The following is a 16241-nucleotide window of genomic DNA, read 5'->3' as shown; positions in this document are numbered from 1 at the left end:
GCAGGGGCTCCTTCCCAGACCCTGGACACAAACCACACCCAAGCACCTATTTTCCCAGAGAGATCCTTTATTAAGAGGGAAAGAAAAGTAAAAGTGGCTGCTTTCTGACTCAGAAAACAGCAGCAAATGACCTTGCAGGTGTCATTTTTAAGAGAAGAGAGAGGGAGGTCTGTGTTAGAATGGGCTAGGATGCTGTGGTATAAAGGAGATGGGGGATGAAGGGGATGGGTATTAGTCCCAGAGGGACAAAGGACTGCCTCTGGATAGAGAGGAGACAGATGTGGCACACAGGCAACTGGTGGTTTATAAAGGTAAACCTCATGTTAGGATGAGGTGTTTAATTTTTAATTGGACATGTTAATCAGGTGGACCAAAGGGGGCTTCTGATTGCTGGACCCTGGGAGTCAGCCTAGGAGGAGGAAGTGGCCAAATAAGGGAATAGACCTTGGTGGCTAGCTTTAGGAATGTGATCTAATGGTTTTTAGCAAGGCAGAGGGAGAAGGCAAACCAAGAAGGGCAAGGCCTGCCAGAGCCACATGTCTGAATGAACTATGTCCCTTCATCACCAACTCTGGCAAGGCAAATTGTACGCAGGTCAAACTGCATTTGTTCAACCCCACAGGAAAACACACCAAACTTCTCTCCTCGACACGGGTAGGAGTTCCGCAGAGGCCAAGACCCAGCATACGTGGGGAAAATGGTTCAATTCAAATTGTAATGCAGAGCAGCATGGAGGTGGAGGCGTCCTCACCACCACGCTTCTAAGCGGGTGGTGGAGCGCTAGATCACAGCTGGCTAAATGAGTTAGGCAAGCTTGAAATTTACTTCAAATTTACAAACAAAACTGCAATGCTACATTATTTTGGTTTCTTGGTGTAGTGTTTTTAAACAACATGTCTCTGCCTCCTCAGCACTGAGATCACAAGCACATGCCACCACGTCTAGCTTTCTCATGGGTTCTGGGGTCCACATGCTTCTGCAGCAGCACTTCCACGGATGAGCCAGCACCCCAGTTGCATGCCAGGGTAGTTCAGGACACACTGGCTCACCTGCTGCAGGCTGCTGCCACAGGCATACTCCAGGTTACTCAGGTGGAACTGCAGCACTTTTCCCTCTAGCTCGCTGAACTGGAGGCCAGACTCCTTCACAAAAACTTGGTAGATCTCCTCTATCTTCTCTGTGGTAGATCCGAGAAAAACAAAAACAAAAAACAAAAACAAACAACAACAAAAAAAAAAAAAAAAGAAAGAAAAAAAAAATCAGTTGAGAAGCAATTCCCTGTCCAATTCTGGATCTTGCTTTTCCCAACAGAGCCCAAAACTTCCAGTCTTCCCAAGCAAACCCAGGAATAAGTAATAAGCAATAAACTCTTGATGGTGCCGAGTCCTCAACAAGCAAACGCTTAATTTTAATGGAAAGAAAACTACAGAGGAAGCTGTACATGAAACATGTCAAATTCCTGATTAGTTGAGAAACTGTTTCCTCTCTGTTCAAGATGTGGACAACAGAATCCTACACATGCACAGACAGGATTACCGTGCCCTTTCTGCTCGGACTGCCATGATGTTGGCGTTCTCACACCTCCCTTACAAATGGAGATATAGAAGACTGCAGTCTCTCCTGTGGCCTTTTGCTGTATCAGCCATCTTCCTTAAAACCATTAATGAATTCCTGTTGCAACAGACAATTAAGTTCCAAAAGCTGACTGAGCAGGATGGGCACCTGCTGGCTTCACCCATGTAGCAACTACAACCTACCCACTTTGAGGCTTGGCCCACACAGTTCTTAAATCCTTTTGGGGTAAATTCTAGCCCCGCTGGGCTTGCTTCTCCTGCTGTCTAGTTTAAGTACACCCGCCAGCACCTGGATCCCCCGTGCTTTACAGTCTGGTGTTATCTCTCAGCTGTCTCAGCCTCCCCAATGCTGGGTTACAGGTGTGTGCTTCAATTCCAGCACTTATCTATCCCATTCACCTGGACTTTTAACTATAGGCATTCCTGTAGAATTGTTCTGACTGGCTTAGACAATAACGAGGGAGAGGGGGTGCATACATGGTGTCTGAGGGCTCTGGCCTCATGTCTAATTCCAAGCATCTTACTACAGGTTGCTCCTAACTATTTAGTAACAACAATCACTCACAGGTTTCTGGGAAGTACTGTGTACCTATCTGTACAACCACCACTGAGCATCTGTTTTGTTTTCAGTGCTGAAAAATGGTCTCAGCACCTTGGGTGGGGTAGACAAATGGTCTCCTACTAAGCACCAGTCTGAGGCCTCAGCTTTCTGAGACAAGATATGCATGTATTAACTGTTCATATCTCTCTCTCTCTCTCTCTCTCTCTCTCTCTCTCTCTCTCTCTCTGTGTGTGTGTGTGTGTGTGTGTGTGTGTGTGTGTGTAACTCTAGATCTCAACTCAGCCTCAACTCCAAATTCTCACTAAAATGTTGTAATTCTTAACTAATTTGTCAAATCGAGATACCCAGGGCTCCTCGGTTTGTGCCAGGTTTTCTGCCCTGGTGTCTTGAGCTCTTTGTCACTTTCAGGGGCCTTTGTAGCAGCCCCATTTTTGCCTGCTGACAGTCTCTACGTTCCTGTCACTTTGTGAAAAGGAGAGAAACATTGTTACAGCCCAGCATGAAATTAAGCATAAGCAGACTAAGAGGGACTTTAACCAAATTTTTACATAATAAGTACATAGTCTTTGTGAAATGACCTATAGCCCCAAAGCATACATGCATACACACACACACACACACACACACACACACACACACACACACACACACACATTCTCCCTCCCCCCCACTGCCCCACTATACTGAGACTGCAAACAACTGAGCTGGAATAGGCAGAATATAAGCTTAAGCAATTACTTACAAATTATTCTTGGGCCTTCTTTAACTTTTTAAAGCAAGGCCAAGAGAAAAAGCTGTAACAAGATGGGCACCTAAGAAAGAATTGTAAAGAGAACCCAGCCAGTGTCTATCATACAGGTGTAAAAATTTGAGAAGAGAGTTGGGTATGATGATACCACCCAAAATCCCAGCATTCTGGAGGCTGAGGCAGGAGGATCCCAAGTTCAAGGCCAGCTGGGCTGCATGGTCACACTATCTCAAAAAGAAAAGAAAAAAGTAAAATTTGGAGACTCCTCAAGTCAGGAGAGCAATTTTAGTTCCAACAGGTTAACAGCTGATCAACTGGCCTGGGTGCTGCACATCTGATTCAGTGGCCCTGCTGTCTGGGGAGCATTTCTGGGAATTCTGTCACCTTTTGTCTTCTTTCCAACAATGATCTGACTGTGGGTCGGTCTCTCAAAGTTGGCAGAGGAGGAGGATTGAGAGACATGCCCCGGGAAGGGAAGCAATTCAGTGAGGGATTACACATAGGCTGTCTGTGGGGGATTGTCTCAGCTGCCTAATGGGTGTGGGAAAACAAAGCCTGAAAGTGGGCGGCACCATTCCTGAGTTTGGGGACCAGGACGGTGTTATTAGAGTAAGCCAAGCTGAGCAGAAAGCATTCTGTGGGTTTTTCTTTGCTCTTGAGTGTGCATGTGATGTGACTTTCCTGCTACGATGGACTATAACCTAAGCTAAATAAACCTCTTCTCTCCTAAGCTGCTTTTTGTCAGAATATATCAGAAAAGAAATGAAACCTAAAGCACCTAGCTACATGATCAGCTGAAGAACTGAGAACACACTTGTCAAAATACATAGCCGAAGTTAACATAGTACAGACTTCAAACATTCGCACTTCTAAAAATACCATGCCTCCAAGAACTACAAATGAAAAATGCAGATCACAAAATCGGGGTTACATAAACAGAAATGTAAGGGGCAGGTCACAACATCCCAGCTGGTACCTTCATGGAAATGGGTCGCCACAGGCAGTCAAGGGCTTGAGAGATGTGATTACTATTGCCCACTTAAGTACCACAGTCAGAGTTCTGATTTTATATGCTTACTTTAAAACATGCATTAAGCAAAACATACTTAAAAACAAAAACAAAAACAACAACTTAATCTATTACAACTGAAGTCAAACAAAGGAAAGAAATCCTGATATTCAGAGACCTTCAAAAAGCATATACGGGCTAACGACCGTAACCATAGACATTGAGGCTTATCACAGGGTTCTATGAAAGTAAGTTCTCTGGGAGACTGAAATAAATGTTTAGATAATTTTGTTAAACAATATACCAACTCAAAGTAAAATTCGTGTGTGTGTATGTGTGTGTGTGTGTGTGTGTGTGTGTGTGTGTGTGTGTGTGTGTGTGTTTATGTGCGCGTGTGCCCATGCACATCAACGACAAAGGTCCCCAGGGAAGTTCTGCCCACCTCTGAGAAAGTCTGCAGTGTTCCGTGAGAGTAATGTATGTGAAGACTGGCCCTCCTGCAGACACTATGAGGGAACCATCACACCACCGTTCTCCCCATACCTCCTAAAGGGACATCTTGGAGCAGAGTCTTATCCTTCCTCCACTCAGAGACAACATCCAAGAGAGCATTAAAATGAAAATCCATGCGCTTGTCAATAGTGGGGTCAGTTATCCGTCCACCTTCCTGAATTAAGTCACATCTCTCTCCCAACTTATGCATGCTGATGCCAAGCTTCAAAATAACAAGAAGAACAGCGTGAAAGTCTTTCCTGGAAAAAAACACCTACAAGTTCTAAGCTGAAGTTAGGCAGTGCTCTCATGAGAAGAGCCTGAGAACTCAAAACCAGAGGCTGTATGCTCACTCGGGGACAGCCGATCGAGGAAACAGAAAATAGGATGAAGTCAGAAACACCCCACTTTATGGGATACGAAGGTGACAACAGCAGCTTCCTGGCAATGCACTCTAACTTCTCGGCTCATGTTTCAGATGCTGTGGGTTACCTGTCCTTATTAAACATTGTCTCTACTTCAGATCTTCACACAAATGATCATATACACTCAGAAAAGCCAAAACCTTTCAGGGGAAAACAACCACTCTACCTACCAGACTGGCAAGATAATAGACAGGGTGCTACCAGACTGACTTTCAGATAAATACCATACTTTTTAAGTATTAATTATGCCCCAAATGTTACATGTAAACTATCTCATGTAATATTTGGGACATACTTAAACTAAAAAAAAAAATTACTTGTTTGAAAGACAAACTTACCTAAGAGCCCTACATTTTCCGCTGCTGCATCTAGCAACCCTGGGCTCGATTATGAACCAACTAAGTGGCCTGAAAATGACCCACAAATAAAAATTAAAGACCTTGGGGAAAGTCTTTTAAGTGCTTAATGGGAAAGGCATATGTGTAACCATTCTTATATACTGTAGAGGGTATGAAGGAGGTTATGTATGCTGTCTACTCTGGAAGCATATTAATATACCCCAGCCCACCCCCAGCACTGAGGACGGAACTCAGGGCCTCACGCATGCTAGACAGGTGCTTTACCACAGGGCCGTACCCCCAACTCATATTAATACCCTATGCAAACAGAGACAACTTTTCTCTTTGCCTATAAGTTTTCAAGACACTCACTTGCTCACACATTAGTGCTACTGGGTTATTAATACAGCCATTGACAATCTGGGCTCCTCTTCCCACTACAACGCCTTTAAAAGACTTGTCATCCCATACTCGGCCTCCAATCCGATCTTTGGCTTCCAGAACAGTTACCTAAAAAGATAATTGGGGAATCTAAACAGAACAGTCATACCAGATGCAGAATTACAACAATGTGGAGTGACAGTGTTAAACAACTCCATGCTTAGAGACTGTCATATTTCTACAGAAACAACTATAAGTATGAAGAGAACTCAGGTACACATTTAAACCATCTTAGCTTCAGCAGTGGGTGGGTAGTCTTCCACCACTTCTCTCAAATCAGGTAAGATTCAACCTGAATGAGCCAGGTTGACAGCTCACACCTGTAATATCCCAGCACTCTGGGGGTTGAAGCAGAAGGACTGCCATGAATTTGAGGCTACTCTGGTCTACTCAGTGAGTTCTAGGCCAGGCTTGGCTACAGAGTGAGAACTTATCTCAGATTAAAAAAATAAGAGATTTGATTAATGAGTAAATTCATCACTGAAACTATAAACAGCATCCTGCAGTTTTTATTTTTTTTTTTAATTTTATGTCTTTTGTTGACTATACCCATCTGAACCACATGCAATGCAGTACCATTAAAGGTCAGAAGAGGCTAACAGATCCCCTTGTAACTGGAGTTACAGTCAGCTGTGAGCCACAATTTGAGCACTGGGAATTAAATCCAGGTCCTTTATAAGAGTTATAAGAGTTAGTGCTCTTAACCACTGACCCAACTCTCCAGTCCCTATGTCCCTATGTGAGTTTTCTTTTTCAATTTTAATTGGTGTGGCAGTGGGTATATTTATGTGTGTACATATACGGTTCAGGTATGCTTGTCCATAATTTTTGAGTCAGGCTATCTCTCAATGAACCTGCCCCCCCCACACACACACACCTCAACTGCCTGGCTAGTACTCTCCTAGATCCACCTGTCTCCACTCTCCCAGTATGCTGGGATTACAGACACATTCTGCCACATCTAGCATTTCTATGAATGTAGGGACTCTGAACTCAATTCTTCATGCTTGCACAGTAAACATTTATCTGCAGAGCCAAGTCCCTGGAAATCACATTAAAATATAGCCTAAGTCATGAATGGTAGCAAGTGCCTGTAAACCCAGCATTTAGAAGGTTGAGGTAGGAAGCTCAATTGTGAGGCCATTTTGGATTACATGGGAATTCCTTGTCTCAACCAAAGCAAACAAGAACTATGTTCAAGAGCTGAATTTTCCATGAAATACCTATTCCTCAATGTTGCTAGGGCCTTTTCAACTATGTAAGTATGCCCTTAACTGTAGCATGAATTCTAGTTGCTATTAATAATAAAAACCCAGAGACAGATATTGGGGTTAATGCTGAAGATCAGAGAAGCAAAGTGGCTAGCCACTGGAGAGTTCTCATCTCTACCAATGCTCAGACCAAAGGGGCAATCCTGTCCTCAGACTGCATCTCTAGACTACATCTGTCTCCACCAAGCCTCAGATTGCACTGAGCTCTTGTCTCCTCCCACCTTATATTCTTCTCTGTCCGAAATGCTGAGGTCACCTTTGTGTGAGCTTTGTTTCTCTTTAGACTGGATCAATTTCGTGTAACTCAGGGTGGCCTTGAACTCAAAGAGATCCATCTGCCTCTGCCTCTCAAGTGCTGGGATTAAAAGTGTGCACTACCACTGCCTGGCCTCTATGGCTAACTAGTGTGGCTGCTGAGATTAATGGTGTGTACCACCACTGCCTGGTCTCTATGGCTGTGTCTAGCTTTGCACTCTGATCTTCAGGCAAGCTTTGTGTGTTAGATCATAAAAGTATCACCACACCACACTTAACAGTCAGCCAATTCCAGCGAGTCCCACACCCATCTCCATGTTTCTAATGTTAGTGAGATGCAGAACTGCTCTCTGGGAGCAGGCAAGGTCCATGTGTGACCCCAGGATTCCAAGTGTTCTTGCCCTGGGGGTTGCAGTAGGTGTAATTTTGAGTGTTCCTTGCTGCAGTATCAGCCATTCACCCCTGGACCCTCAGAAGTACTATTCTGAATTGCTGGCTCCCAGTTCCCCACTGCTCAGGTTACCCAGAGCACTCTACTGTCTAACGTTAAGGGGGATGGATGGTCTCTTAGGCTATCTCAATCACTTGAAAGAGTAAGGAGTCCTCTGGGCATTCTTCCCTCCCCCCCCCACCAACATAACTAGGAGGGCTACAGCTTGTGGTTCCACCTCCCCACCCTCTTTCTCTGATTTTAATTTAATAGTGAGCCACACGTTTCTATCTCTTTTTAGAATACAAAGGCTGAACATTAAAGGCACCATCCCCAGACTTTGTATATAAATATAGCCTTACTTGTAATATAATCTTTAGGTTTCCCAAGTAAAAAGCAAACAAGAGACACTGAGCCTAACATATAATACTGAAATAACACAACTTTCTATAGCTCACAGAAGGGATTTCCTACCACAAACCCAACTTCTAACCCAATTGACTTTCCTGTCTTGCCAGCTATGTGACATGATCCACAATGTGAGTCCTCTATCTACCTGGGACAAAAAACCTTTTAGGTGCCACTATTGAACACGTCTCTCTGACAACCTGAAACATGACTTTGAAGAAAGTACTGTCTAAATTGTTTGAACCAGACAAGGAGAAGTGAAAGGTCTAAATCTTAAATTATATTTAAGTGGTGGTGTATGCCTTTAATCCCAGCACTTGGGAAGCAGAGGCAGGTAGATCTCTGTGAGTTCAAGACCAGCCTGTGAGTTATAGTAGTCAAGGCAACACAAAGAAACCTTGTCACTAAAAAGAACAAACAGAAACTGTATTTAGTTTTGCCTTCATTGAAAACCAAAGTCCTTGTAAAGTTTTAAACAGAAGAATGTGTCCAACTTAGCAAATCAGAGAAAGCTAGGGGGAAGGTTATTGATTTGATAAAATGATACCAAATTCTGAGACAGAGTCTCACTATATAGTCCTGACTGTCCTAGAACCAGGATGTCCTCCAATTCAGATCCGCTTGCCTCTGTGCCCAGGTAAACCATACCATCCCACCCCCTAGCAGTCTCTATCTTGGCTATCTGTGAGCTGGAGTAAGGCATTTACCAGCAATTGGCACATTGTTCTGCTTTCTCTAGGTGCTAAGAAATCAGAATTCTAGCTAAGCCACGTGATCATTCCATCCCGCTTTCAAAAGTCATGGCTTTTGTTTTCCTGAGTAAGATTCCGAGGATGACTGGTTTGCATAAAGAAATCTAAGGGCTAGAGCGGAGTGTCTGCCTAGTATAAGAGAAGCCCTGGGTTCCTTGCTTAATGTTGGGGGGGGGGGGAGAAAAGGAGAAAAGCTACCTGAGTGTTTCAAAACCTCCCCAACAGACAGTGAATTTCTGTGCTTTCATTTGTTGCCCCAAACTATCCCATCACCTCCACTGGCTCATAAGCTGCCAAGAACTTCTATGGATTCCAGGTTAGAATATCTGAGTTCCTTCCTGCAGTCTAGTACTCTCCAAGCTCTACCTGCTCTGACTGTAAAAAAAAAAAGATGAGGTCTTTAATGTCAGCACCCAAGAGGCAGGCATGTGACTCCAGTTCTAGGCTAGCTCGGGCTACATAGTGAGACCTTGTCTCGAAGCAGTGTGCTTCACTAAATTTAGGAACTGGTCTCTAAGTCTTACAAAATTTGGAGCAAAGGAGCAGTGAACCACCTGTCCCCACCCCCAACTCCCGAGAGTCTCACCTTCATCCCAAAGTTATGTAGTTGCCTAGCAGCTGCTAAGCCTGCTGGACCAGCCCCAACAACCAGAACCGATTTCTTCAAAAGGGAAAAACAAAACAAAACAGAACTCTAGTTAGAATAGTGGTGACAAAGTGCTGTTACAGTTGCTCTGGAAGGTGCTAGTCTGCATTTCTTTGGTGCCACTAGGATCTGTTTTCCTCCAGTACATGATGGTACCGGTCTTAAGTAATCTCTTTTTGTCTTACAGCCTGGAGAAGCTGTGCTTCTTGTCTCCTCCAGGAACAAAGTCTTCACTTCACAAGTCTTCCTTCTGGTGTCTGTGGTTTCTAGCACTACCAGCAACATACTGGTCTCTTACCACAATCAAAGGTAGAGCTACTATGCAGCCAGTTGCTTACATTGTGGTACTGTTTAGGAAGAAGATGCTGGCCGGCTCCCACAGTGAGAACTCCTGTGTTGATGAGGCCTTTCCTCGTCATAAAGTAAAGAATCCTTTCTACTTCCTGGATGCAGCGAATGCGCACAAGGCCCCGGACGATGATTTGGGGAATGCACTTCTGAAGGGTAAGAGCTTCCTGTATTTACAAAAAAACCAAAACAGCAGCAGGAAAGTCACCAATTGAAAAACAAACAAAATCTAAAGCAACAAAAACTAGAGCTATTTTTACATTTAGTTGTTGAGAGAGGTTCTCACTCTGTAGCTCTAGATGGCCTGGAACTCATTACGCAGACCAAGCTGGCCTTGAACTCAGAGATCTGCTGGCCTCTACCTCCCAAGTGCTGGAATTAAAGATGAGTGTCACCATGGCTGCCTAGTTTGCTTTCTTTAAATGTAGCATTCCTGCTCTGCCTGCTTCCAGTTTACCTTCAGTCTTTCAAGCAGATGCTATGTTGATGACCCAAATATTTATGCAGTCCTACACAGAGTTAAAAGCACTGCCTTGCTTGGCTAGGGATAGAGCTGAACAAAAACCTTTGCTGAAGGGCTTAGAATCCCCTTTTTGACTGCTTTCTGCCTTTGGGGCAATACCCCATACATCTCTTTGAACCAAGCCTTGCACCTTCTCATGCACTGTAGCATTCTGACTCCATATGGTCCAAAGCTGTTCTTATCAGGGGCTGACCCTGTCTCTACTTGAAAACGCCTAGACTCATCCAGATGAAGCATCTCTAATTAGAGAACATGAAATCTGAACTGTTCCAAGTTCTGAGTGCCAACAGAACATGTAAGTTTCAGATTTCAGAGCATCTGAAGGCTTTCTGGACTGGGATGCACAGCTGGGAAGCCTATTTAGATACCTCAGCCTTTTTTTTTTTTTTTTCTTTTTTCACACTTCTGAAACCTGAAGACACTTCCAGTCCCAAGTGTTTCAGATAAGAAGTTGTCAACATGTATTTAGTTGTCTCAACATGCAAGTGGTACTGGAGTCTCCAGAGTGAGGCCAGGATCTGGCAAATATACTACTTTGTATGTAGAACAGCATCTCCACACCCTTGAGTCATGTGCCCCAAATGGCAACAGTATCACTCTGGAAAGCCCTTGGTCTACAGGTTCTACCCCTAAGTCAAACACTCCTCTCCTTCATCTCTGCCCTCTACTCCCATGCTGCTGTGTGGCATGTCCTCACTTACTTTGCAGTTTGTGTACCACAGAGCGAGGATGAGGTTTCTCAAAGCCAAGTACATGGTGGGGTCTCGAGAATACTCTGGAAACTCATAAAGCTCATCCAGCTCCATCACATCAGGCCTCACACACAGAGCTTTACCACACTCATTGGGCTGGTAAAATGGCTGGAAGTACCGGTTCATGCCTAGAACTGACAGGTGACAAACAAGCAGTTTCTGTAAGATGTAACTTTCAAATCTGCAAGAAGTGGACACACACACGGACACACGCACGCACGCACGCACGCACGCACGCACGCACGCACGCACGCACGCACGCACGCACGCACACACACACAGGCTGGTAATATGGCTCAGTGAGTAAAGATTCTTACAACCAAGCCTGATGACCTTGGTTCATTCTCCAAATGGAAGGAGAGAGCCTCCCGTATGGGCTGTGGCACAACATAAATGTAATTCTTAGAATTAAAAACAACAACAAAAAAATTCACCCTTTGGCAGTTTCTGATTATAAAGTAAAATCCCTAAGCCCTGATTATGTCCCATACTAGGCTATGTTCCAGGATCTAGAGTGTCTTATTATTAATATACTAGATGCTAGTTAGTTTGTTTTTAAGATTTATTTATTAGGTATACAGTGTTCTGCCTGCAGGCCAGAAGAGGAAACCAGATCTCATAACAGATGGTTGTGAGCCATCATGTGGTTGCCGGGAATTGAACTCAGGACCTTGGAAGACCAGCCAGTGTTCTTAACCACTGAGCCATCTCTCCAGCCCTAGATGCTAGTTTTTATAAAGCTGGGCAAACGCTAACAAAGGTGTTTTCTAAATGTTTTCCCATGTTACTAGATGTAACTTCAGTGGTTTTGTCTCTTACTCAACCATTCCCCTCTCCTGGCATTTACACATATTACATTCATAATTATAAGCAACACCAAAGAAAATTTCTTTGCACATGCAGTTTTGAACTGATTGTTATGGACCATCCACTGTTGGGTCTCGAATGCAAAAAATCTAGTTTCACAATAAAAAATATGGGGCTGTTAGAATTCCTTTGAATCCAATTAACATTCTGTCCTGACATGAAATTCTGAGTCATTTAGAGTAGATCTCTACTTGGGGGGAGGGGGAGGGAGAGAAGGGAGGAGGAAGGAGGAGGAGCGGGAGGGAAGAGGGAAAAAGGAGGAAGGGAGGAGGGAGGAGGAGGAGGAGGAGGAGGAGGAGGAGGAGGAGGAGGAGGAAAAACTAAAAACAGTGCTTACACAGCTCAAAACTTCCTTCTGATAAGTCAGAGTCTGTGAAATTAGTAAATGGCACAGTTTTCCAATTCTGAAAGAAACACTCATCAAATCCTATAAATAACAGTTAGGAGCTATAGGTTTTCCAAGGTAAGTTTGCATTGTATACAATGTTACAATAGATCTACAGTGCCATCCCTCCATCAGCATCCTTAGGGAATTAGTTCTAGAACCTCCTACCCCTACCCACACAAGTCTATCAAAGCCACATGTGCTCGCTCAAGTCCCTCATTTCAATGGTGCAGTATTTGTATAGGCCCATCTCTAGATGACTTTAATACCTAATATAATGCAAATGCTATGGAAATGCTGTTAGCGATCAGAAACCCTCTCTTCTGACCTCCACGGTCTCTGTGTCTGTCTGTCTGTCTGTCTGTCTGTCTGTCTGTCTGTCTGTCTGTCTCTCTCTCTCTCTCTCTCTCTCACACACACACACACACACAATAAAATCTGTAATATAGAATCTGTATAAAATGAATACAGATAGAACTTTTTCCTGAGTAGCTTTCCACCCAGGTTGGCTGAACCCATGATGCAGAGCAGGTATATATGAAGGCCAACTGCATAACCAAATGCTTGCAACAGTGAGTGTTTTATATCATGTCACATACATTGAAAGTCTTCTGCAGTTTGCTTACTCTTAAATTTCCAAGGAGGGGGGGCAAGGGATGGAAGGATGGGGATACCAGAACATCTCTCACCAAGTGGAGAGGAAGCCACCTTGGAGGGCTCCATCTTCCCTGGGCTGGCACTGCTGGTGGTGGTGCCTGTGGCACGGTTTGTGCTGGTACAGGAGGGGCTCATTCCAACACAGTCGGGGTAGTAGGCAGAGAGCAGTGGTGCAGCCACACTGTCTTTCAGCAAAGGAGGCTGGATAAGCATGGAGTTCCACCATTGGTTGGAAACTTCCAGCACTCTCTGTGATGTATCAGTGAGCAGGAAGGGAGAAAGGTACATGTTGAGGGTAGATACTCATCTTTATCATAGCCCTCCTTTCCACCCCCCCCCCACCATCCAGACCCAACAATTCCCAGAGTTTCATACAAAGTATCAAATAAAAACAGCTAAGGATACCCAGAGACAGTCTTTCTTAGGTAAAATTCTCCCCAAATACAGAAAGTCTCCCTGAACCAAAAAACGCCCACTAACACTACATAAGCATGCTGCTTTCCCTGCCTCCACCAACTCTCCTCATGGCTGTAATGGTTATATTTTAAATGGCAACCTTCTGCAAACCTTAAGACATAAGGAAAGAGATTCAACTGAGGAACTGAGAGGTCAGGTAAGCCTGTTGGGGACTGTTTTGACTGCTAGTTGACCCAGCCCACCATGAGTGGCACCATTCCCTAAGCTGAACATTGAACTGTGTTAAGTGTGAAGAAAATTATCTAGGGAAAAAAAGAACCAAGCAAGGATGTGTTTATTCTCTTTGCTCTTCACTACAGTTATGATGTAACTAGCTGCTTGAGTTCCTGCTTTGATTTTCCCTCATTAGCGGACTCCAAACCTGGGATTGTACAACGAATAAACCGTACATCTCTTACACTACTTTTTGTCTGAATATTTTATCACAGCAGCAGAAAAGAAAATAGAACATTTGCTCAGCTCCAAGCAAAGAATTCAGCTACTGACATCCAGAATCTGGCATCTTAAAAATCATGAATCTAGACTGGTCCTAGTCTATTTGCTGGATCATGTAGCTTGAAAGGCAAACTGAGCAGACCCTGCCATCTTGAAATAACCCTCTACTTCTCTCTTTGCTGGAATCCCACCTGAAGGATAGTACTCTAAACTGGTCCCCACATTCTGCAAGTGGAACAAACAGCAACCAGGAAGCTCTTGCTAGCTGTCAGTCCTGAATGTCAGTGTAGGACTGTGTCAATGGTCTGTGTGGCTGGAAATACACAGCATGCCCAAGACCAGGGTGTCTCCCCCAGCAGCATGAAAGCAAAGCAATATGACTCTTGTACCTCATGAGTACAGCACAGCCTCTGTTCTAAAGTCAAGGCTCAAATTTTTAGTATAAAATGGCCTTAATATTAGAGCCGATGGCAAAGGTATTCTAATTGCACTTTCTCCCCTCTTTCTATATAAACTACCTGGTCCACTCTTTACTATGGGAATGAAACTTAAAAACTAAAACAGAACAACTCCTTCAAAGAAGAGAGTGGATTCAAGTACATCTAATACATGTCCCTTCTCCCTTTGTCTGAAGATCTGCTGCAGTCCTAGAACTTGAAACACTGAGAACAAGCTCAAACTACCAGTCTTGAGTCATGGAAAATCAGGACTTGAGAGTTTAGCAATTTAGAATATTCAAAATCATTTTAAACCAGATCTGGTGGAGTTTGCCAACTCAAGTAGAAAATTTTGCCAGAAACATCTGGGTTGCACCAGGGCATTGCCAGTTGGGCATGCTAGACCCACTTCTTTATCTGAGCAAGGACAGGGCAGAGGGATTACTCTGTGGTCAAAAAGCACAGGCGCCCTCTCCGCTGCCAAGGCCAGGTCACAGCAGTCAAACCGTGGCCATCCTACTCTTTGTCTTGGAAGGACTCCATGGAGGAAAGGTCACAGACATCCTTAGCGAACAAGATTATGAAGTCTTATCCCTGCACCAAGGTGGAAGCATCTTCCTTGTTCCCTTTAGTATAAAACAATATTAACTTTGGATTCTTTTAACTGTGAGGGGATAATAAATCTATAGTACTACTACCTCTATCACCACCTATTACTATGAGCATTTTCACAATGCAGTCACATGTTAGTCATTTACTTAGTGAACTTATCATTAAAGGCCCAGTTAACACCAATTCAGAACATGAAGAAATACTCACTAGATCCTCGGGGAGAGAACAATGATCAGGGATGTCAGTCTGCAAAAGAAAACCAAGTGTGAATTAAATGTTTCCATAAATACAGTTTTAGGTATTCATTTCCTTTCAATATCTTTCAATACGACAGTTTTGTTTTTTTTTTTTTAACCTATATGACTGGCAAAGAAAAATGTTTGACATGTCACTAGAATGAGAGTGTGGGAAGATGTGTACTTTCATCAAGACATTCCCCCCATGAAAACAAAGGGCTGTACCAGTGGTAGAGAGGGCTATGACAAGACACATATCTAGATACACAGGCCTGGCATCATTATCACGTGGAACTAAAGCTGTGTATCAGATAGACATAGTCAGCAATTTTCACCTTGGTGTATTTCCTAGAGACCCTTGTAACATATGTGCCAAGAAATGTACTATAAGAAAGACCAAAGGCTGGGGATATAGCTCCTAAGAGTTTTCTTGTCTAGTATGCAGAAGCCCTGGGTTTAATCCCTACCACTCTACCAAAGAAAGCTCAAAAGAAGGGAAAAAAACATTCAAGCCAGACATGATGGCACACAACTGTAATCTCAGCACTTGGATGAGTTCAAGCCTGCAGTACACAATGAGTTTAAAGCTAGCCTGGGTGATTCACAGACTCCAAAGCCAGCCTGAGCTACATAGCAAAACCCAGTCTCAAAGGACAGAAAAAAGATAAAACAAAATTCAGTGTATATATTTCTGAAGTTCAAAGAAGCATTGTTTGTGACAGAAGAAAGCTAAATACAAACCAAAGTCCATCAGTAACAGAGGAGGTAAGTTGAAATATATTCAAGTGATGTCATGTAACACAACAGGGAAAGAGCAAACGGCAACTACATGCCCCAGCACAGATGGATCTCACCTGCAGTTCTGACACAGCACACTGCATGATTCCATTTACGTAAGGTTCAAAAACAAGCAAAGCCAAATCCATAATACGGTAAGCTAGGAAAGTACGCAGGCAATTTACTCTGGGGGAGCAAGGTTGGACACTGTTACTGACAGGGGTCACCAGGGCACCTGCTGAGTATTCCATTTCTGTTTTAGGAGCCAGATAAGCAGGTACTTGTGAAAATTCATTGGGCTGGGCATTTTGATTTGTGCAACTTCCGTTTCAACACACAATGCTGCCTAGCTGAAAGTTTGGAGAACACATCACCTAGCAGCTC

The 16241-nt window shown here is 43.7% G+C and overlaps 1 protein-coding gene across 4 annotated transcripts in view; it reads right to left on the bottom strand.

The window, feature by feature from the left end:
• The window catches only part of Kdm1b (lysine demethylase 1B), a 41826-nt gene that overhangs the window by 11354 nt on the left and 14231 nt on the right, over positions 1–16241 (bottom strand). For 3 of the 4 annotated variants that reach the window (XM_027409989.2, XM_027409991.2, XM_027409990.2), the window contains 8 exons: positions 15052–15090; positions 12916–13132; positions 10924–11108; positions 9690–9866; positions 9292–9366; positions 5521–5658; positions 4437–4608; positions 1050–1177 (listed from right to left, as the gene is read on the bottom strand). In XM_027409989.2, coding sequence (XP_027265790.1) covers positions 1050–1177; positions 4437–4608; positions 5521–5658; positions 9292–9366; positions 9690–9866; positions 10924–11108; positions 12916–13132; positions 15052–15090 — 1131 coding nt within the window. The remainder of the gene's footprint in view (positions 1–1049; positions 1178–4436; positions 4609–5520; positions 5659–9291; positions 9367–9689; positions 9867–10923; positions 11109–12915; positions 13133–15051; positions 15091–16241) is intronic. The other variant, XM_027409992.2, reaches the window with a different exon arrangement.

Source organism: Cricetulus griseus, chromosome 3, assembly GCF_003668045.3.
Source record: "Cricetulus griseus strain 17A/GY chromosome 3, alternate assembly CriGri-PICRH-1.0, whole genome shotgun sequence".
Lineage (NCBI taxonomy): Eukaryota > Metazoa > Chordata > Mammalia > Rodentia > Cricetidae > Cricetulus > Cricetulus griseus.
Note: the sequence above shows the minus strand (reverse complement) of the source record. Positions and strands in the feature narration are given on the sequence as shown.